Genomic DNA, 22265 nt, shown 5'->3' on the forward strand with positions numbered 1-22265 from the left:
AGAGGGCAATCAGCCACTTCTCCTTTCTATGTGCACATCACTCCTTCCATCAACAAGTGGACCCTGTTTCTCCTCCTCTGGAGTTTAAGCTGGACTTTTGACTTGCCTTGACCAATAGGATATGATGGAACTGATACTCTGCCAGTTCTAGGCTAGGCCTTAGGAAATTTGGCAGCTTTTGTTTTTACTATGTTAGAAGCCAGCCACCATGTAAAAAAGTCCAACTACCCTGATGGAGAGAGGGGATCCCTGCAAGATGAGAGAGTATAAAATAAAAAATTTATTTAAAAAAGTATAAACAGGCCAGCTACAGTGGCTCATGCCTATGATCCCAGCTTTGGGAGGCTGAGGTGGGAAAGGCCAGGAGTTAAGATCAGCCTAGGCACACAGCAGGACCCTGTTGCTACAAAAAATAAATTAATCGGGTGTGGTGATGCACCTGTAGTCCCAGCTACTCAGGAGAATGAGGTGGGAAGATCGCTTGAGTCTGGGAGTTTGAGGCTGCTATGAGCTGTCATCATGCTATCACACTCCAGCCCAGGTGACACAGTAAGATCCTGTCTCTAAAGGGGGAAAAAAAAAGTTAAAAATAAACTATAAACATATAAAAATAAAGACAGAGGCCTGGTCAGCCTCCACCATTCCAGCCACCCTAAGTCTCATAGGTGCTGACATGTTGTTTGTAGAAAAATCAACTCAAACTATGTCTCTCCTCTGTTCTCACACCACAAAAACAATCAACACAGAAGACTTCTGTGACCAAATATGGGAGGGGGCAGTTTCCACACACCAAGCAAGCAATCAGTTCTGGACACCAGCTGGGTGTCCTCCAAGTCTACCTGGAGATAGCATCAGATCCCACAGATCTTGGCTGAGTCCCCAAGGCTGCCCTTCCTTCAGATGCCAGTCACAGCCCAGGCCCTCAGAACTTCTGACTGACCAGCTTCAAGTTGGGGTTCCCATGACCCCTTCTTTGGGCTTAATTAATTTGCTAGAGCAACTCATAGAACTCAGGGAAACTTACATTTTACATTTTCTGGTTTAGTATACAGGATATCCGAAAGGATACAGATAAAGAGATGCATGGGGTGAGGTAGGGGAAGGAGCACAGGGCTTCTGTGTCCTCCCTGCGTACCCCACCCTCCACAGATGTCCAGCTATCCAGAAGCCCCCTGAACCCTGTCCTCTTGGGCCTTTTATGGAAACTTCACTGGATAGGCATGATTGACAACCATGTAGAAATGTGATTGGGCAAAAGGGTATATGATCTAATACTAAGAGACTGAGTGGCGAGACCCAGCAAGGCCTGTCTGTTCAGATTCTTCTTGGCTTCTCTGTGTAACCTTTCTTTCTCCAGGGTATGGGGCAGGACCCTTTCTGAAATGAGCCTTACATCCTACAGTCAGACAAGGTAGGTCAGAGAATTTCTTCATGGCCAGCTGCAAGGCAGAAAGGTGGGGGAAGATTCCTACCTCTGGGAGAGAAAAGAGCAGGTGGAATGAGGGCAGGAGAAGGTGTCTGAGGCAGGCTTCTGGGGTCTAAAGTGCCCCGACATCATGACAAGAGACTATTACAGGGGCACTGGTAATTATAAGCCAGGAACCATGGATGAAAACAAATCTCTCTCTATATATATATATTCATTCATATCACACATGTGATGAAGCCATCTTGGACACTTGCCCCACCCAGTACCACATGCAGCACAGAAAAGCCACCTCGCTTCTCTTGGAGCCCTGCCCAGATTACAGAGTCATGAGCTAATGAGAGGTAGTCATTGTCATAAGCAAAAGCTTTTTGTTTTGAGATGGAGTCTCGCTCTGTCACCCAGACTGGAGTGTGGTCATGTGATCTCGGCTCACTGCAACCTCCGCCTCCCAGGTTCAAGCAATTCTCCTGCCTCAGCCTCCCAAGTAGCTGGGATTATAGGCACCTGCCACCATGTCTTGCTAATTTTTGCATTTTTAGTAGAGACAGGGTTTCACCATGTTGGCCAGGCTGGTCTTAAACTCCTGACCTCAGGTGATCCGCCCTCCGCAGCCTCCCAAAGTGCTGAGATTACAGGCGTGAGCCACCGCACCTGGCCAAGCCAAAGCATTTTAAGGCGGCTTGTCATAAAGCAATAGAGAATGGAAAATGCTGGAACTAGTGCTCTAAGGATTTAGTAAGAAGTCTTTCTCCGTTTCATGGCTCTGCTTTCCCAGGGAGGCTGTCTTTGTATGGTGGAAGGATGTCCACTACAGCATCAGGCTTTCATTGTACCAACTTAGCAATGCCCACTGGAAAGGCATAGGCTTTCCCAGCAGTTCCAGCAAAACTCTGGGGGTGACTCTGATTGGCTCTGATTAACTCATGTGCCTATCCCTGTGCAAGCCACAGTGACTCTGATTGGCCAAGGCTGGATGACTCGCCTCTCTCTGGATCCAAGGATGGGAATGGTCCGCCTTATGTAAACCATTTGGATTAAAAGGGAGTTGAGGAGAGATAGCATGGGGAGAAATGCCACATATAGGTGAAGGGGAGGAAGGCAGCAAATCACACTGCCACGTATGCACCTATGCAACAATCTTGCATGTTCTTCACATGTACCCCAAAACCTAAAACGCAATAAAAAAAAAAAAAGTAGGAATAGGATAGGTCCCAAAAGAAAACCGAGGTACTGTTTTCAGAATTAAAAGGTGGAATGCTGGGCAGGCTGAAACAACCCGCACCACAAAATTCAAGCGTAATCCTACCTCTTTTCGTAGGCCTTTCACCATCACTTGAAACTTTAAACCATTACAGCTCAACTGACCTGGGCTCTTCCTTGGTGCTTTTAGCATCGGCTGTCTTGTTGTGCTCCTTCCTTAATACTTTGCAAGTTAATTCTTATTTCACACCTTAGGTGTGAACCTTTGTATTCCTTATTGTTCTGACTGCATTTGTTATTTTAACAGTGTTATATTTTCCATTACTTGCTGCAAGGAGAAGCTCTTGGAGGTATCAGAGGCACAGAATTCTTACACTGATAGGAGGAATTTGCACCTGCGCTCTCCCTCTGTCTCTCTCTAGGGCTGACAAAATCCTAGGTATTGGCATTGCATCCAAAGGAGGGGATGTGGTCTATTTTCCCCTTGGGTTCTACCACCCAAAAGGAGAGCCAGATGGCGATCAGCACTGCTTGTTTTCTTTCTGTTCCGGGGAGCTTGCTCTTGTGCTATTTAATTTGTATATTTTAAAAAAATAGTTTTGTGTGAGTGCCCAGCAGAGCAGCTTTTGAACAACTAGCTTATGAAATAAATTTAAATGATCTAAAAAAGAACATCCTTTGTTAATTGAAATTTAAGTGAGCCTAATAAAGTTTTAATTTATCCTTCTCATCGAGGGTCAGCATTCCAGGTTGGAATTCTAAGAAACATCAAGACAGTAATAGAAATGGAAAGTAGATGCCTGTTGGCACTCCCACCCAAAGCCCACCCCTGCTTTGTTGGGGCTGAGTTTATTCACACATAAAGTGCCATTATGTTTATTTACTTGAGAAAGTACCCCCAACTGGTGATATGAATTCCAGAATTAAGGATATCGCCCTATCTGTTCCTTTGAGTCTTTGTTACCTTTAAATTTTTAAATTATTCTGAAATATCATGTGTATATATGAATGAATGTATATCCAGTGTAGCAACAGTCATTTGTTAAAGAGCATTATATATTGGCCAGGTGCGGTGGTTCACACCTGTAATCCCAGCACTTTAGTAGGCTGAGGTGGACAGATCACGAGGTCAAGAGATCAGGACCATCCTGGCCAACATGATGAAACCCCGTCTCTCCTAAAAATACAAAAAAAGCAGCTGGGCATGGTGGCATGCGCCTGTAGTCCCAGCTTCTTGGGAGGCTAAGGCAGGGGAATCACTTGAACCTGAGAAGCGGAGGTTGTAGTGAGACGAGATCTCGCCACTGCACTCCAGCCTAGTGACAGAGCGAGATTCCATCTCGGAAAAAAAGCATTATGTATTTATAATTGTATACCCCTCTTCTACTGAAGTCTTCTTCATCTCCCCACCAGAGATATTGTCCTGAAATTTGTGTTTATTATGCTCTTGCTTTTCTTAAACTTTACAGGAAGGCCAGACATGGTGGCTCACACTTGCAATCCCAGCACTTTGGGAGGCCGAGGTGGGTGGATCACTTGAGAACAGGAGTTCAAGACCAGCCTGGCCAGCATGGTGAAAACCTGTCTCTACCAAAAAGACAAAAATTAGCCCTGCATGGTGGTACACATCTGTAATCCAGATACTCGGGAGGCTGAGGCATGAGAATCACTTTAACTCGGGAGCCAGAGGTTGCAGTGAGCTGTGATCATGCCACTGTACTGCAGCCTGGGCGACAGAGTAAGACTCTATCCCAAAAACAAACAAAAAAAACCCAAACAAACAAAAACCTTAAAATTTTTTCTTTTTTTTTTTTGAGACAAGTTCTCACCATATTGCCCAGACTGGTCTCGAACTCCTGGGCTCAAGTGATCCTTCCTCCTTGGCTTCCTAAAGTGCTGGGATTATAAGCGTGAGCTACAACACAGCCCCTACATGAATCTTACCACAAGTAATATTTTGTGGCTTGCTTTTTTTGTTTCTCAGTATTGTTTATGAAATTTGCCCATATTGATTTTTTTAAAGCTGGAGTTCAGTCTGTGGCTTGTTTTTTCACTTTATTATTTTCATAAGCAGAAGTTTAAATTTTTTAATGTCAAACCTTTGTGGTTTATGCTTTTTGTGAACTACTTTTTTTTTTGAGATGATAATAATATTCTTTCATTTCTTCTGACAATTTTAAGTTGTGTTTTTTTCTCCTTTAAGTCTTCAATCTGTTGGGTTTCTTTTTTTTGACTTTTGATTTTTTTAGAGACAGGTCTCGCTCTGTTGCCCAGGCTGAATTCCTGGGCTCAAGTGATCCTCTTGCTTCGGCCTCCTGAACATCTGCAAGCCACCATGTCCAGCTAAATTTTTTCTTTCTTTTTCCTCTATCTGTTATTGGTTTTTGTTTATGCTGTGAGGTAGTGATCAGTTTTTTTTAATCCAAGTGAAAAGGCAGATCATGCCACTCCTTTGCTCAAAAATTTCCAAATCTTACCATATTCTTCAAAATTAAAGTTTTTACAATGGACTAAAAGTCCCTACATGATCTGGCCCTCTGAAATCTCTCTGACCTCGTCTCCTTCCAGTGAACACTGGTCTCCTTGCTCTTTCTTGAACACTCCCAAAATGTTCAGGGCCCTTGACTTTCTGTTTGTCTGCTGGAACTTTTCAGATGTCTATACTTCTGGCTTCCTCACTTCCAAGTCTCTGCTCAAAGGTCCCTTGTCAAAAATCTCCCTCCAACACACACACACACCCCTCAACGTTTGGTATTTCTCTTCTCTTCTTTCAAAGAACTTGCCTGGAAAATATCTCTGGGCCTATTATAGTCGTGTGTTGGGGTAGTGGCAGGGGGGTATTTTTAAAGTATTAATTTAATTTTTTGAATGGCTTACGGACTACATGGGACTTTCAATTTCTTCTTAAGTTAGTTTTAATCCTGTCTCTACAAAATATTTCTTTAAATTAGCCAGGCATAGTGGTGCACACCTGTAGTTCCAGTTACTTGGGAAACTGAAGTGGGAGAATCCCTTGAGCCCAAGAATTTGAGGCTGCAGTGAGCTATGATTGTGCCACTGCACCCCAGCCTGGGCAACAGACACCCTATCTCTAAAAAAAGTTTTTTTAAAAAATGTACTTTTTGAATAGTTAATATATGTCCACAATATAAACATTTAAGCTTCAAAAGTATACACAATGAAAAAATAGACCTCTCTCCTATCTCTGCCTTCCAGCTACCTGGTTCCCCTCTCTTGGTATCAATTTCTTGTCTATTTCCCTAGTTTCTTGTTTATCCTTCCAGAAATATATCATGTATATAGAAGCACATAACATGTATTGTTTTAACATAAATGGTGGAATGCCATATATATTATCCTGCACATTGCTTTTCCCCACTTAACCCTGTATGTTAGATATGTTTCTAAAGCTATTCATAGAAGGCTGCCTCATTTCTATTCCAGTTAACGAATATTCTATTGGATGATGTGCCATCATATATGAGTCTCCTTCTGAAGGATGATTAGGCTGTTCTGTCTTTACAGCGGCCTTCTAACCAGTGTGTTTTGCCCATCTTTCATCACTGCTTCACCCTGCAGTCAGATACACCTTCTCCCTAAACTTCCATTCTCGTGCTGTCATTTTCCTATTCAGGAATCTCCAGCAGCTGCCCAGTTTCCACAGAATAAGGCTGAACTTCTTACCCTTGAACGAATATCCTGCATGGTATCCGCCTTCTTTTCCGTCATGTCTTCGTGTTCCTGAAGACACTCCCCAAAACTGAGAACTTGAGGTTTTCCCAAATGTACCTCTGATTTTGGGGGCTCCAAAATTTTCTTCAGCCTGCTCCACCCTCCCCGACGAACACTATGAGGGGCGGAGCAAATCCTTTCCTCCCTCTGAGCTGGTCACATTGGGCTCTAGGTCCTCTCTGGAACAGCTGCACTTTATTATTTCAGCCGACTCTCCCACTGTACACCCTACAGAGCCAGACCAGGTGTTCTGAATTTTTTTGGGGGGGTTACTGATATTTAAATTGTTCACCAATCGGTCCTTCCTCTTCTGGACTCCAAATTCCTTGCGGGCAGGGACTGATCACTGAGAATGGGAAATACTAAAATTAAAAGATAGCCTGACTTTCAAGTAGCTTAAAACCTAAAGGTTAGCTAGACATGAAAAATTAAAATACACAACACAGTAGGATCTTAGTTTAAGTAGGCTCTAAGCTCAGGGGAATCATGGTTGGGGGGAGTCTTTTTTTTTTTTTTTTAAATCTCTGGTCTGTAGTCCAGGGTCTGGTACATGGCAGCTGCCCAATAATTGTCTGTTGAATGAAGAATAACATAAAAAGATGCATTTAAGGCAAGTGTCAACTTCTTGCAATAAAAGCCATCTTTTATATACAAAATAAGTCAACAGATAGTGTAGAGTGTGGATGTCGCTCATTCTGGGGGGAGAAAGAGGGCTGTTGTGGGAGGGGACGGACCGAGTTTCAGCCAGGGAGGCAGGCGAAGACACTGCTCTCCGAGTTGTGGAGTGGGTGGGGGTCCCAGCGGCTGCGGGGCGCGGGGGAGGCGGGGAGAAGACGGGAAGGGGGAGGAGACTCTCGCCTCCTGCCCCGCCTCCCCCACCCCGCGGCGGCGGCGCAGGGCGGCCGCGCGGGTGTCGGCACCAGTGGCAACAGCTGCAGCAGCCGCGCCGCCCCCTCGCCCGCGGCTCCCGGGGTGAGCCAGAGCACGGCCCGCGGCTAGCGGCGCTGCGACCCCGGAAGACAGGAAAGTTCCCGGCCCGAGCGCGGAGATGCCGGGCAGCGACACGGCGCTCACCGTGGACCGGACCTACTCGGACCCCGGCCGGCACCACCGCTGCAAGAGTCGGGTGAGCGCAGCGGGCTGGGGGCGGCGGGGGCGCGCGGGCCCAGGGGCGAGGCGGATGGGGGCGGCGGCTCCGCGCTAACCCACGCGCCCTCCGCGTTTCGCCGCCGGCCTCCGCTGCCGCCGGAGGTCAGTGCCTCTCCGATCCCTCAAGCTGAAAGGGCTGGGCGAGGGGCGGGCGTCGGAGCCCGGGCTGCGGTTCCGGGACCCAGGGTCCTCCTGCTCCCCCGCGGCGCCCAGATCCCCGCGCGCGGTGCCCATATCCCCGCGCGCGGTGCGGGACGCCCGGCTCCCCGACGGCCCGCGCTCCGCCGCCCTCCCCGCCAGGGAGCGCCCGCGGCGCGCCGCCCGGAGGCGAGGGAATCCCGCCACCCGCGGCCGCGCGCCTCCAGGTCTCGGGGGTCTCGCCCGCCCCGGGCGTGACGGCGCCCTCCCCGCCGAATGTCCCGGCGCTCGCCGCGTCTCCCGGCCCTCGGGGCGTGTGGCCGGAGCCCGAGCGCAGTGCGCAGCCGGAGCGCGGGGAGGCGGCGGACGGGCTCTGCCCAAGTGAAAAGTCAGAGTCTTTGCGCTGCCTCTCCTGAGTTTCGTGCCGAGCCGAGCAGGCGCCCTCGCCATTGTTTGCAGTGTAATTTGCTGTTGCTGATTTTGGCTGTGAGCGAAAATAGCTCATTCTAAGCCTGCTGCAGAGACGAGCCCTGTAGGGCTTCAAAATAAAGACGGAGGCCGCAGCCCGAGCGCGGGTCTCTCCTGGTAGAGGAAGCCTCCGCTCTCCCGGGCAAATACCTTTGCCCTCCCGGGCTGTGGAATCGTCGAGGCTGGAAGTGAGGCTCTGTAACCCGTTCTCCTCACGGCTGATTGAAGTGCCATTTTACACAGCACCTCCTCCACGCTGGCATCTGTTCTGACAGGAGGCACCTGGAGTTGTTCTTTGCTCCGCCAACTACTTACTCGCTTGTCCGAGAAGTGGGGATTTGGGTGTCAGCTTCTGTGTAAAGTTCGCAGAGGTAGAACCGGGCTCAGGTTCTGGCCTGCCACCTCCGAGATCGAGTGACCAACTGGATGGAAAGAGTAGCAGTAGTGACGGGTTTGTGTCGCGGCCCTTTGTGCAAGATTTAGGTCTTCACTCGTGTTTTGACGTAGCAATCCATAGCCCCAGAAGTGAAGCAATAAGTCCGTGGTTTATTTGCCCGCTTTCCCTCTTTGCTTTAGCATCTGTTAATCGTTCTGGAAGAATTATTTGAGTTTTTACAGATTGAATATATCTCGTGGGATAATATCTCCTGCATCCATCTCAACCTCCCAATTCTCTTGTTTGCACTTTCTTTAAAAGTTTCGTAACAGTTTGCTATGCAAATAACCAGAAGCTCCATTTGGAATAAACATTGAAGATCTGTGCTTACCCACAGGTAGACGTTTCTTCTTGGATAAACTGTAATACTAGTTAACAGAACTGTGAAGAAAAGGAGATCATTTTCTAATGCATTTGTAATTGGGAGGATTCTGTAAAGTTACTGTTGCAGACTTGAAAACATGTGGAAGCTTGGTTTTTCTTGTCACAACTGTGATCATCTTTGTGTAAACAACAAGATTAGTAATCTTGGCGGGATGGGTGGCTCATTGTCAATTCATTTAAGTGGTTTGGCAAAACTCATGCAACTTTACAGAATTCACTCTTCATAACCTGGTGATGATATATCACCACCATAAATGGTGGTGATGAAGTTTGCGCCTCAGTTGCTTAGGTGGAATGTGGTAAAGCAAATGTGTAACGCAACTGCAGACTGTGTTTTTGCCCCATCTGCCACTGTTCCCTTTGCACCAGTCTTTTCTGTTAAAAGGTCACAACCTTCTGTGAAGAAGATTTCTTGATTTTATTCAAAATTCCACTGATGGGCGGGGCGCGGTGGCTCACGCCTGAAATCCCAGCACTTTGGGAGGCCGAGGCGGGTGGACCACAAGGTGAGGAGTTCAAGACCAGCCTGGCCAAGATGGTGAAACCCCGTCTCTACTAAAAATACAAAAATTAGCCGGCCATGGTGGTATGCGCCTGTAATCCCAGCTACTCGGGAGCTTGAGGCAGAGAATTGCTTGAACCTGGGAGGCAGAGGTTGCAGTGAGCAGAGATCGCACCACTGTACTCCAGCATGGGCAACAGAGCGAGATTCTGTCTCAAAAAAAAAAATATATATATATATATAATAAATTAAAATTATACTGACGATGTTACACCTGCTGCCTTGTTTTGTTAGCATGGAGATTTTTAAATAAGTTGTGTATTAAAACTGAGTTAGACATTAGATGTGCTGATTATCCTAAATTAGCACGTTGGACTGATCAGATCTAGTGAAGAGAGGAAATCAGAGGAGGGCTAGAACTTTAGCAGACCATAATCACAGATCCTACTGCAATGATGCTGGACTTTTTGAGGCCTCAGTTAAAACTTCTCAACTCTCTGCTTTTAGGTTTTTTATTGTTGAGACAGCGAGGGATAGGCAGAACTAGTGAAATTTTTGTAAACTCTTGAGAACTTTTCTCAAGCAAGGTTGATGTAATTTCAAGTCTATCCTGAGGCTACTAATGAAGGGAAAGCAACAATCATCCCCTTAAATGATCGTAGCTCCTGGATTGTGGAACTCACTTAGATACAGCTGTAAGGATATGTTTTCCTGACACCCAGAAAGTAGGTGATGCAAGCGGAAAACATTAGGTGGTAATTTCTTGACGTCACCATTTCCTTGGGATGAAACTAGTATAGGATTTAAAAAGAACCCTTTTATGAACTCATTTGGTAAATTAGCTTTCCTAAAAATGCTAATGAGAACTGGGGGTTAAGGGAAGAATTGATTAATCTTTCTTGGAGTTTCTGCCCAGGAATGGGCTAAGACTCCCTGAGATCAAGTTCTTAGTTACTGAGTGGTCATTTTTTTAAAATTCAAAATCGATACCTGTTGAGATAACAGGGAAAATACATGGTCTCTCTTGCTGGGCTTATTTCAGCCTTTGAGACTGGAATAATAATGAGGCAATATACTCTTTAAACATTGCAGAAATCTATTTTACAGCCAGGTGGACTAACCTAGATTTTCCCCCACCCCACCTTAGTGAAAATGTAGTTAATGAATTCTGTGACTGTTGCTAAGCTGACAAGACAGGATCATTCACATTTTAAAACATCATCTTTGTAAAACTCAGAAATGGTGCTTGTTAACTTAATGCACATCTCTCTCTACTTTAAAAGAAAGAGCATCCATAATTAGACTCCTACTTTTTTTCATGCCCTAGATAGTTAAAGCCTATCATCTTTTTAAGAATACAGGCTGTCTGCTTTCTATACAGTAACTGGCTTTTATTAATTATGTGTGAATTAGTTTTTCTTTTTGTTGGTTTTCATTTTAAATGTTCTAAAATGCCCTATCCACCCCTTGGGTATAGTGGTGAACAGCTGCTCTGGACCTACATGGGTTGTATTCTGGCTCTTCGAGCTTCTTAACTGGGTGACTACTGGGGCAGGGTCCTAAATAGGCTTTCTGAGCCTCCAGTTTCCTATCCATAGAAAGGTAATACTCTACTCTTTTCAGAGTGATTGTGTGTCTTAAATAAGAAAGTATTTGTAAACAAAACAAAACAAACACACACAAAAGAACGGTGTGTGCACTCAGATATTAGCTGTTTAAAAATTTTTTTAAAAGGATTTGTTTTCTCATTGGGTGAAAAAAGCTATGTTTGTCTATATGTCAGGTTAATAATTTCTATTTTGGTGGTGCCACCACTAATGAGAACTGCTGGTTATCTTGAGTGCCTGCCCTTCTCCATCTCTCTAACTTATTAGCAATACCATTGAACCTTTCTCTGACATTTCTCTGGAATTGGTTTCTTCCATATCTCTCAGTCATCCCCCACCCCCCTTAGTCACTTGTGACCTTCACCAACTTCTGTTCCGTCCTGCATGCAAGAACCATATTATTTTCCCTACAGAACCACTTGCATTAGGCTAGTCCCCAGAATACAGATCTTGTACCAGTGCTATTTGCTACCAGCGCAATCTTGGAGCCTGTAAGCCTTAGTTTCCACTTCTACATAATAGGGGTGTTTTGAGGAATAAATTCAGTAATATCTATAAAATGATTAATTCCATGCCAGGTGCACAATAAGAAATCAATAGATGGTAGCCACTTTCATTACAGGCTGAGCATCTCAATCCAAAAATCCAAAATGCTTCAAAATCCAAAACTTTTTGAGTGGCCACATGATGCTCAAAGGAAATGCTTACAGGAGCATTTCTGATTTCAGATATTTCTATTCGGAATGCTCAACCAGTAAGTGTAATACAAATATTCCTAGGTGGGGCACGGCGGCTCACTCCTGTAATCCCAGCACTGTGGGAGGCCACGGTGGGTAGATTACTTGAGATCAGGAGTTCCAGACAGCCTGATCAACATGGTGAAAAGTACAAAATAATTAGCTGGACATGGTGGCAGGTGCCTGTAATCCCAACTACTAGAAAGGCTGAGGCAGGAGAATCACTTGAACCTGGGAGGCATAGGTTGCAGTGAGTTGAGATCATGCCATTGCACTCCAGCCTGGGCAACAGAGTGAGACTCTATCTCTGAAACAAAACAAAATTCCAAAATCTAAAATCTGAAACACTTCTGGTTCCAAGCATTTTGAATGGGTGATACCCAACCTGTACTATATGAGAGAAAGTTTTGTGAGCTTGGAAATGGACAGGCTGCTAATTTTTTGAGAAGTATAGACTTTTCTAGCATTGCTAGCATTTTGTACCTCCTTTGTACATACCTTTGTCAATGTATCGTGTTTCTCATCACATTGGCTATTTATATGTTTATTGCTTACATGTATTTATAAGCTTTAAACTGGCACTTTGAGAGCAAGATGCTTCATTTATTCAACAAATACTGAGCACCTTCTATGTGCTGGCTGCTAATTCAGGCATAAGGAATACAATGATAAATGAAACAGTCTGGTCTCTCTGGAAGCTTAGTATCTGGTGGGTGAATCTCATGTATACTTGTGACTTCAGACAATACCCCTCTCTTGCACAGAAATGACGATAATACGTGCAGAAATCTCTAACATCTGAAGTAAAACTTGTGTCGAGCATGAGTGCCACCTGTAGTATATCTTCCAGTTTTCTGTGGTTTGGAAATCCATCTACAATTACATGATGAGTAATGACCAAAGTCAGTGAAGAAGAGGTTGCTGTAGCCCTTCTCACGGTGGAACTGGTTGGACAGTGATGTAATAAGCTGATGATTACATGCTTACTCCCTGGGCAGGAAGTAGGGGGAGTAGAAACAGACCTCTGTCCTAGAGGACACTGACCCGGGGAAGTGGTAAGCTGAGTAGTATACGGATATCATTTTAAATTAGTGATTTGTTTTATTCTAAAGAGCTCGTTAGAGAGACTGAATAAAGGTGACTGTCTCAAGCCAGGTTTTTCTTACATTTAGGATGAGCAAAGTGATGCGGTGTGCGTTTTTTGAGCTGTGCTTTGCTGCAGGCTCACCAGTTCTCCCTTTAGAAAGAATGATTTGCCAGCCACCACCAGCACACCCTCCTGTCACATCCGCTGTAGAGAGCACCAAGACAGCTGCTACCAAGTTGGATCGCAGGATGTGTTTGTGCTTCAGACCCTCTGCCTGAATTTCCAGGCCTGCTGCTAAGGTCAGAAATCAACCTAGTCCTACTTGGAAAATGACCACAGCTTGACTTAGAAGAGTCTGCAGCTTTCAGCCCTGCTGTTTCTTAATTGTGTTTTCATGTTTTCAGTGGAGGGGAGAGGGGTGGCAAGAGAAAAGGAAGAGAACCATGAATCACTGTACTGTGAATCAGAATGAGGACTCTTCATTCCTTCGAAAGGGAACATCAGGATATATGGTTTGTACATAAGCCAACTGCTTCCATTGACTTGGGAGGAGTGCTGCCTGAAAGAAACCATAGTATATTTGTGGATTATTCCTCTTTAGGGAGGCAAAAAGAACATAAGTGAAAAGATGAATACAGTCACAATAATAGTTAATGTGTACTGAGTGCCTACTCCACACCAGGCAATATCAAGCACTTCAAATACGCTATCTCCTTGATCTTCCACAATATCCCACTTTTCCATTTTATAGATGAGGAAGCTGAGGCCCAGACAGATTAATCATTTGTCTAAAATCTTGTGGCTTGTAGGAAACTATGGTAGAGCTAGGGTTTGAACCTGTATCTGTCTCAACTCCAGAGCTTGATTCTTAACAACTTCCCTGTCTACCTCCATGGTGAACACTGGAGAGCAGTCCAGTCTTTTTTTTTTTTTTTTGAGATGGAGTTTTGCTCTTGTTGCCCAGGCTGGAGTGCAATGGCATGATCTCAGCTCACCACAACCTCCACCTCCCAGGTTCAAGCGATTCTTCTGCCTCAGCCTCCCGAGTAGCTGGGATTACAGGCATGCACCACCACACTTGGCTAATTTTTTGTATTTTTAGTAGAGACGGGGTTTCTCCATGTTGCTCAGGCTGGTCTTGAACTCCTGACCTCAGGTAATCCGCCCTCCTCGGCCTCCCAAATTGCTGGGATTACAGGTGTGAGCCACCGCGCCCCGCCCAGTCTTTCTAAACTAGTTAGGTGCCTGGGGATGGATGTGTACAGCTTCTGCTGGGCACCTGCCCTAATTGTGTGCTCTAATTCTTATGACACACACATTGCCAGTCTTTGGCATGTAGTCATATATTCCCAGTAAACACGCAAACAAGTGATACAGAATGATAGTTCATGAACTTTTTCTAATGCCTAGGATATGAGAATTTTGCTAGTAGTTTGAAGTCTTAAAGGCTGTCGAATAAGCTCATGATGTAGGATCACTGAAGAACCGTGTTTTCATCTGGTATTTGGTCTCCGGAGAATGAACTGTGGAAAAGCATGATGAACGTGGCTCTTACTTGTGACTATCGAGTTCAGAACATGCCTGCAAACATGTGTCTCCTCAGTAGATCCTCATGACTGGCCTGTGGGTTCACACCTTCTATTGAGCCGTGTAATCAGTCAGTTACTTACCTGGTGATCTTTCTGTGCAGTCCCTCGTAACATTAAACCATGCCTTCTCGTGTCCCCTGCAGAACGTCACACTTTGGAGGAGTGCACTGGAGTGGTTAAGGGTGCCAGTCCTGGAGTCATCTGCCTTCGTTGACTTTCTAAAGTGTACCCTGTGGCGTGCTACCAAAGTTAGGTTTTCACAAAGGTTGGCACAGTACTTCCTTGGAGGACTGTTGTGAGAATTCAACGATGTAGTATGTATGTAGAAAGCACTGTGGAGTGCCAACGCCTGCTAAGTGCTCGGCTAATGTTCAGATGGGAGAGGAATAACAACAGTATGTAACAGGGGTGCAGAGCTGTCTGGCCATTGCAGGAGCTGCAATTGAGCAGAGACTGTGGTGTGATTTCCACCACTTTGTGTTTTCTCCAGAGACCAGATCTTTTCAAGGATTGCTGCCTAAATGCATTCCATTTAGTGCCGGTCCCCTGGGGAAGCCACATTTTAAATGGCTGATTGTAAACCTGTATCTCCCTCAGGTCTTAAAGGCACTGGAGGAGACTGTGCCAACTAAAAACATTACAAAGGGCAGTTTAAAGCAACTAGAACACCTGTGGAACCCTGGCTTGACTAGATTCAAGGTACAAAGACAGAGGGTTGGAAAGTTAGACTCAAGGTGGTGTCCACACCAGAACTCCTGTGAACCTGGCTTGACTGGATTAAAAGTATGAAGGCAGAGGGTTGGAAAGTTAGACTCAGCGTTTTACCATGGTACCCTTGGAAGGGAACTTAGACATTAACTCCAGACCATTCCATTTGCAGAAGGAGAAAAGTGACACCAGCCAGACTGTAACCAGTAAAATTATATAATTAATACAGACTGATTGGGACTAACCATTATACCATCTTCTGTATTAAAAAAAGGGATTGCTTTAAATAATTTTTAAATACCAAATGCATTGCTAAATTATATGAGTAGAATGAGAATTTAAAATTATTTTCAGTAGGTAATGAACAAATTAATTTTTTGTGAATTTTCTAGGTTACAGAAAGTGAATTTGAATGACTTAGTGTTAGACCATTATTCTTCTGAATTTATTTACAGGTTTTTGGGAGGCAGGCACTGGGGCAAAGAGAGGTGACAATTTATGTATCAAACTACTTAGCTGCACTGGATTGTTGTTACTTAAAAAATTTTTTTTTCTGTGATCCCTCTTAGTGTCTTCATTTTTTCATTGTAAAGTTTTACGAAATGAAGGGTTCATCCATGTCCTGACCTTCCACTTGTTGGGGTAGGATTTTGGAGGAAAAAGTATGCCAGATGCATATGTGCGTTTGACTTAGAATTCAACCCGAGTCTGCCTTGGCCTCTGAAGCTCTCTGTTCTGTGAGTCTCTCCTTAAGAGTCTCTTCTAGCACCAAGTGTTTTCAGAATATACAGTTTTCATACAATACAACACAACCCTTAAACCCAAGCCTAAAACTTCACCTAGTCCTTGATCAAAGAAACAATTATCTGCTTGAGCACTAGAGGGACTCCGCCTGAGACCCGAGTCCCGTGGCCCATGGAGAGACAGCATGTCTGGTGCAATCCTCATTGAAGCATTCCCCTTAAAAAAGCCCGTGTGACTACTGCCTTACACATCGACTTGAGAGGCCAGCCCGGGAGTAAAATGTGGCTTTTACTATCTCCTGAGAGACATTTCCACCTACATGTTGTTCCACAGGCACCTCAAAGTCTGTATGTCGAATTCATTCTTTCAGCCCTGCTTCTATTCCTGGTTAATATACTTTTCCCATACAGCCAGTCAGCAAACCAGAGGCCTGAGTTGCTCCCTCAATCCCCAGCCCAACTCAGGTACCCAGTAGTTTACTTCTTTTTTTTTTTTTTGAGACAGGGTCTGGCTCTGTTGCCCAGGCTGGAGTGCAATCTTGGCTCACTTCCGGGTTCAAGCAATTCTCCTGCCTCAGCTTCCCTAGTAGCTCAGACTACAAGTGTACACCACCATGCTCAGCTAATTTTTGTATTTTAGTAGAGGCAGTGTTTCACCATGTTGGCCAGGCTGGTCTCAAACTCTTGACCACAGGTGATCCGCCTGCCTTGGCCTCCCAAATTGCTGGGATTACAGGCATGAGCCACCGCGCCCTTCCCCAGTGGTTTACTACTGCTCCTTTTTTTTTTTTTTTTTGAGATGGAGTCTCACTTTGTCACCCAGACTGGAGTGCAGTAGCACAATCTCGGCTCACTGCAACCTCTGCCTCCCGGGTTTAAGCGATTCTCTACCTCAGCCTTCCGAGTAGCTGGGATTACAGGGGCCTGCCTAATTTTTTGTATTTTTAGTAGAGACGAGGTTTTGCCATCTTGGCCAGGCTGGTTTTGAACCCCTGACCTCGTGGTGTACCCGCCTCAGACTCTCAAGTGCTAGTGGCTTACAGGAGGGAGCCACTGCGCCCGGCCCCAGTGGTTTACTTCTTAAATGTTGATCACCTTTTCCTCGTTGCCTCCAACAGCACTCTCTTAGCTTACCTCTGGATCTGAGCAGCAGAGTGAAGCATCAGGAAATGGACTCTGGGGTGAAACTTGAATGTCAGCTCTTTCACTTAGCGGCTGTGTGAGCGGCCATTAGGAGCAGTGGTGGGAAACCCATTACAGCATTTGTTGTTCTAACTTTGAGTCATTCCTGGCCTACCACAGTTTCCCAAACTCCAGTCATGCCCACATCTATGACACACAGCCTTGTACCACCTGCTCTGCTACTTGCTTGATATTTCTAAGTCAGTTCACTCCTTAAAACTTAAATTTATTTTCAGAGTATCAGTGTCACTATTCCTGCTACATATTTTCTAAGTTTGAGGCCTCCCAACACCAAATTAAGAAGTAGATTAGCACTGGGTGTGGTGGCTCACACCTGCATTCCCAGCACTGTGGGAGGCCAAGTAGGTGGATTGCTTAAGCCCAGGATCCTGAGCAACGTGGCCAAACCCCATCTCTACAAAAAATACAAGCATTAGCTGGACATGGTGATGCATACTTGTGGTCTCAGCTACTCAGGAGGCTGAGGTGGGAGGATCACTTGAGCCCTGGGAGGTCAAGGCTGCAGTGAGCCTTGATTGCACCAGTGCAGTCCGACCTGGGTGACAGTGAGACCCTGTCTCAACAAAAGTAGACTGGCAAGTGTTGGAGCAATGTTAGAAAGTTTTTAGCACCAGAGACTTTTCCTGGACTGAATCAACTGAATTAGATTGAAGACTGAGAAGGAAATAACTCGCTCACTGTGATTCTGTGTTATTTAATGCTTTTGTCTTATGCCACCTAAAATAATTCAGAATCATCTAGGAAAATGCTGGTCTTAATGTATCATCTCCCTTCATTCCTTCATGAAATATTTATCTTTAGACCCATGGCCTAGAAGAGGCTTAGAAACGTTTTTCCCACTCATGGGTTGTGAAAATTTGAGTGAGTGTTTTCCTTTTTTATTTTGACCAACAGGAATCCAGATCCAAATTTCAGCTGAACCGAGTGAGATTTTTATAGCCTGCTTCTTTTTCTTGTCTTGTCTTACCTCTTGATTTTAGCTTCCTTTTCTAATTTATGTTTTTTCTAGCCTGGTTTCAAAGTGTGTGTGTGTGTGTGTGTGTGTGTGTGTGTGTGTACGTGTACCTATATGTGTTTCGTGTGTGTGTGTGTGAATATGTTTACCCATATGTGTTTCCTGTAATCTATCTTAAATCCTTTGTGTAGCGAATGAGGTATTCATCAGTTTATTTGCTTATTTATTTATGAGATGAGAGTCTCTCTCTGTCACATAGGCCGGAGTGCAGTGGTGTGATTTTGGCTCATTGCAGCCTCCACCTCCCGGGTTCAAGCGATTCTCCTGCCTCAGCCTCCCCAGTAGCTGGGATTACAGGTGCCTACCACCATGCCTGGCTAATTTTTTTTGTATTTTTAGTAGAGATGGGACTTCACCATGTTGGCCAAGCTGGTCTTGAACTCCTGGCCTCAAGTGATCCGCCCACCTCAGCCTCCCAAAATGCTGGGATTATAGGAGTGAGCCATTGCATCTGGCCTCATCAATTGATTTAGTTCAATATAAACAATTGTTACTGGGATGTACAGAAGCCCACTTTGGTAAGTTGAAGGCAGTCTCATCTAGGTGGAAATACTTGAAGGAGCTTGGAAATGAGCTGAGCTTTCTTCTCTCTGTATTATTTCCTCTTTAGTCTTCTGACTACCTGGGAGAAATTGAGGTAATGGACAACCATAGGCCGAAGAGTGGAACGTCCAGAAAGTATGACTTCTTTGGGAATTTCAGGCAAGGACAGATCGTGGGTGGAGAAGAAATTTGAGCTCTACGGTTTTCTGAAGTAAAGTTGAACCTAATTAAGACGTGTATGTAGGCTTGTTGTAATGGAAGGAAATTGAATGGTGCCTTGAGCTGCAGCCTTGCACAGAAATTTTAATATAAGCACTTGTCCAAAAATAAAGAATGCCTTTAGTGAAAGCTGTGCTTCAGCACCTAAATATATTTACTCCAGCGTGTCCAACTCTGTGTTGGGGCCAAAAGTCCCTTTTCTCTGTCTTTGTCAAGATGTTGTGATCATCCAGAAAGCCTGAACTTGGCTTCAGATAGTCAGCAGGGTACTATTTTAATCTCACTAATTGGAACAGGTGGCCTCTATTTGCAGCTGAATCACTGGTTGGCATAGATTTAATTTATCTGACCATATGAAGCCCATTCAGTAAGAGCTGTTCAGGCTCTATGTATTGGCATCAGGCAATATGCCTGAAAACCCCGTTAGAAAGCATGGAAGATAAGAAGGAAGATGAAAGAAATGTGGTGAAGAGTGTGCTGCTTCCATCCATCCTAAATGCGGAGTGCAAAATAGGTGAAGGGATATGGTCGAGGGATGCATGTGAAGTTGCTGGAGAGGGGTGCTTATAAATATTTCTCCAGAGGAGGAAGAGGTGGCAAGTATCTTCTTTGAGTCCACCCCGTAAGATGGCATGACACAAGAGGACCTCCTGTTATCCTCATGTTTTTAATACAAGCACATCTTCAGGCATGGGGGAAAGAGCATGTCCCATGTGACTCAGCTCAAGTGCTCAAGTTGAGATGCCTTAAGACACCGCTAGTGACATCAGAGATGGTCCCCAGACAATGACCTTCTCTAGTTGGATCACTCTTTTATTTTTACATTGAATATGTATTTTGCATAGTGTCTTGTCAATGTTTTGCTTTAAATTCTTCAACGGGACTGAAGCCCAGCTTCTTAGATACCCAGTCTCTCATCTGACCTTTGCCTGTCACCCACTCTTGGCCCTTGAGCTCTGGTCTCCTTTCTTTTATAGACTCCCATTCCTCGCTCTGTGCCTGTGGGTACCTGCCCCATCCTCTGTCATGGAGATAGTTGTATTCTTTTTGTCTAGCCATGGACATAGTTGGGGCTTTGTAAATACTGACTGAATGAGTAAATGTGTGTATGTTGTGAAATTGTACTGTGGGACTTGAGAAACTGGAAAGCATATTCTACTCTTGATCCATATCAATTCAGATTAATTTGCCTTGTTTTAATTGCTGCACAGGATCCCCATGCATGGCTGTACCATCATTTATTTAACCATTTCCTTATTAAAGGGCATGTATATTGCTTCCAATCTTTGGTCATTCCTTATTTTTGCACATGTGAGGAATATGTTAGCAGGCTAAATTCATAAGCGTGGAATTGCTCCGCCAAAGGGCATGTGCATTTTTAAATTATGATATTGTCAAGTGAACACTGTACTTACTCTGTGTTGAATGCTAGAGGCTAGGATGCAGTGCTGAACAAAACTGGTAAAGTTTGTGTAACTATCATTAATGTGTGAACATGCCTTTACCCACATTGCTTTGGACACAGCATGTTTTCAAGTTTTTTGATCCTTGCCAGTGTGATAGGTGAAAACTCCTAGCTCATTTCAATGTATATCTTTCCTGGTATGAATGATGCTTGTCATATTTGAAAAATATTTATTTATTGATTGATTCATTGACAGAGTTTTGCTCTATCACCAGGCTGGAGTGCAGCGTCACTGCAACCTCTGCCTCCCAGCCTCAAGAGATCCTCCTGCCTCAGCCTCCCGAGTAGCTGAGACTACAGGCATGTGCCACCATGCCCAGCTAATTTTTTAAAAACGTATTTTTAGTAGAGATGGGATTTCACCATGTTGGCCAGGATGATCTCAATCTCTTGACCTCATGATCCACCCACTTCGGCCTCCCAAAGTGCCAGGATTAGAGATGTGAGCCACCACGCCTGGCCTAAAATACTTATTTTCAAATAATTCCAGATCTACGGAAATTTGCAGAAAATAGTACAGAGATGTCCCATGTACCCCTCACCCAGCTTCTCCCAATGATTGCACCTTATGTAGCTGTAGTACAGTAGATCATGTTTTCACGTAAAGACATTTGTCTATGTTTATGAGCTGTTTTTATAATGTTCTTGCCATTTGTTTATTGGCTGTTGGTCTTTTACATAGATTTGTATTGGTTTTTTACTAATTAAATAAATTGCTTTGCATGTACATTTTTCCCGATTTGTCATGCCTGACTCCATGTTTTTTTTTTTTACTGTTGTGTAACAAAGTACCATAAACTGAGCAACTTCCAAACACAACACTCATTTAATTATCTCAGTTTCCATAGGCCTAGTGTCCAGGTGCAGCTTAACTGCATCCTCTGCCAGGACTGTCATCAGCCTGAAATCAAGGTGTCAGCCAGGACTGCAGTCTCATCTTAAGCTTGGGATCCTTTCTCGAGCTCACTGGATACTTACAGGATTACGTTTCTTGCAACTGTAGACCCGAGTCCCTCAGCCCCCGAGGCTGTTCACTGCTCTCTGATGCATGGCTTGTTCCACAGCATGAGTTTGTCTCTTCAGGGTCAGTGGGACAGCATCTTTATTGCATTTTGTCTTTTACCTCTAGATCCTCTTCTAAGTTCACCTGATTAGTTTAGGCTCACCTAGGCACTCTCCCTTTTGATTAATTAAAGTCAACTGATTAGGGGCCTTAATTATGTCTACGAAATTCCTTTATTTTTCCATATAACATAATATAGCCATAAGAGTGAAATTCCATCGTGTTCACGAATCCTGCTTGTGGGAGGGTACCGTCTCGGGAGTCATATTAGAATTCTGCCTGTCACACTGAATTATATGTTGTGTGTGTGCTGAGCATAGAGCTAGTGTATAGCCAGCACTGAATAAGTACTAACCATAGTTTTCCATCAAGAGATTTAAATTTTTTCTGGTTTATAGGTTGTATCATTGTTAGAAAGGCCTTTGTACTTTGAGATTTTCAAAAAGCCCACATGCCCATGTTCTCCCACTATACTTTATGATTTTTATTTTTGTACATTTGAATCTTTGAATGAGTTAGAATTATTCAGTTCCTTTTCAGATGTCTATACAGTTATCCCAGGACAACTTTTTGCATTGTTACCTGTCTTTAAAAATATACTGTTGTCCATAAGTATCAAGTTTTGTTTTTATAAATGTCTACTTTTTTCGTGGGTTTCAAATCTGTTCAACTCAGAAGATTGTAATTTTGCCAGTTTATCTGGATTGATAGCCATCTTCCTCTTCCCTTCCCACCCTCTCCTCCAGGGATTTGAAAAGAACATTTTGAGGCCAGGTGCAGTGGCTCTCGCCTGTAATCCCAACACTTTGGGAGGCCGAGGCGGGTGGATCTCTTGAGGTCAGGAGTTC

The 22265-nt window shown here is 44.5% G+C and overlaps 1 protein-coding gene across 4 annotated transcripts in view; it reads left to right on the forward strand.

Moving 5' to 3' along the window:
* Positions 1-22265, forward strand: part of TMCC3 (transmembrane and coiled-coil domain family 3) — a 299140-nt gene that overhangs the window by 202120 nt on the left and 74755 nt on the right. The window contains exon 1 of one of the 4 annotated variants that reach the window (XM_021675606.2): positions 7409-7487. The exons of the other annotated variants lie outside the window; for them this stretch is intronic. Coding sequence (XP_021531281.1) covers positions 7410-7487 — 78 coding nt within the window. The 5' untranslated portion in view covers position 7409. Of the gene's footprint in view, positions 1-7408; positions 7488-22265 lie in introns of those variants that run through there. 4 annotated transcript variants of the gene reach the window in all.

This window comes from Aotus nancymaae, unplaced genomic scaffold, assembly GCF_030222135.1.
Source record: "Aotus nancymaae isolate 86718 unplaced genomic scaffold, 86718_ANA_hifiasm-v0.15.2.pri h1tg000016l, whole genome shotgun sequence".
In the NCBI taxonomy this organism is placed as follows: domain Eukaryota; kingdom Metazoa; phylum Chordata; class Mammalia; order Primates; family Aotidae; genus Aotus; species Aotus nancymaae.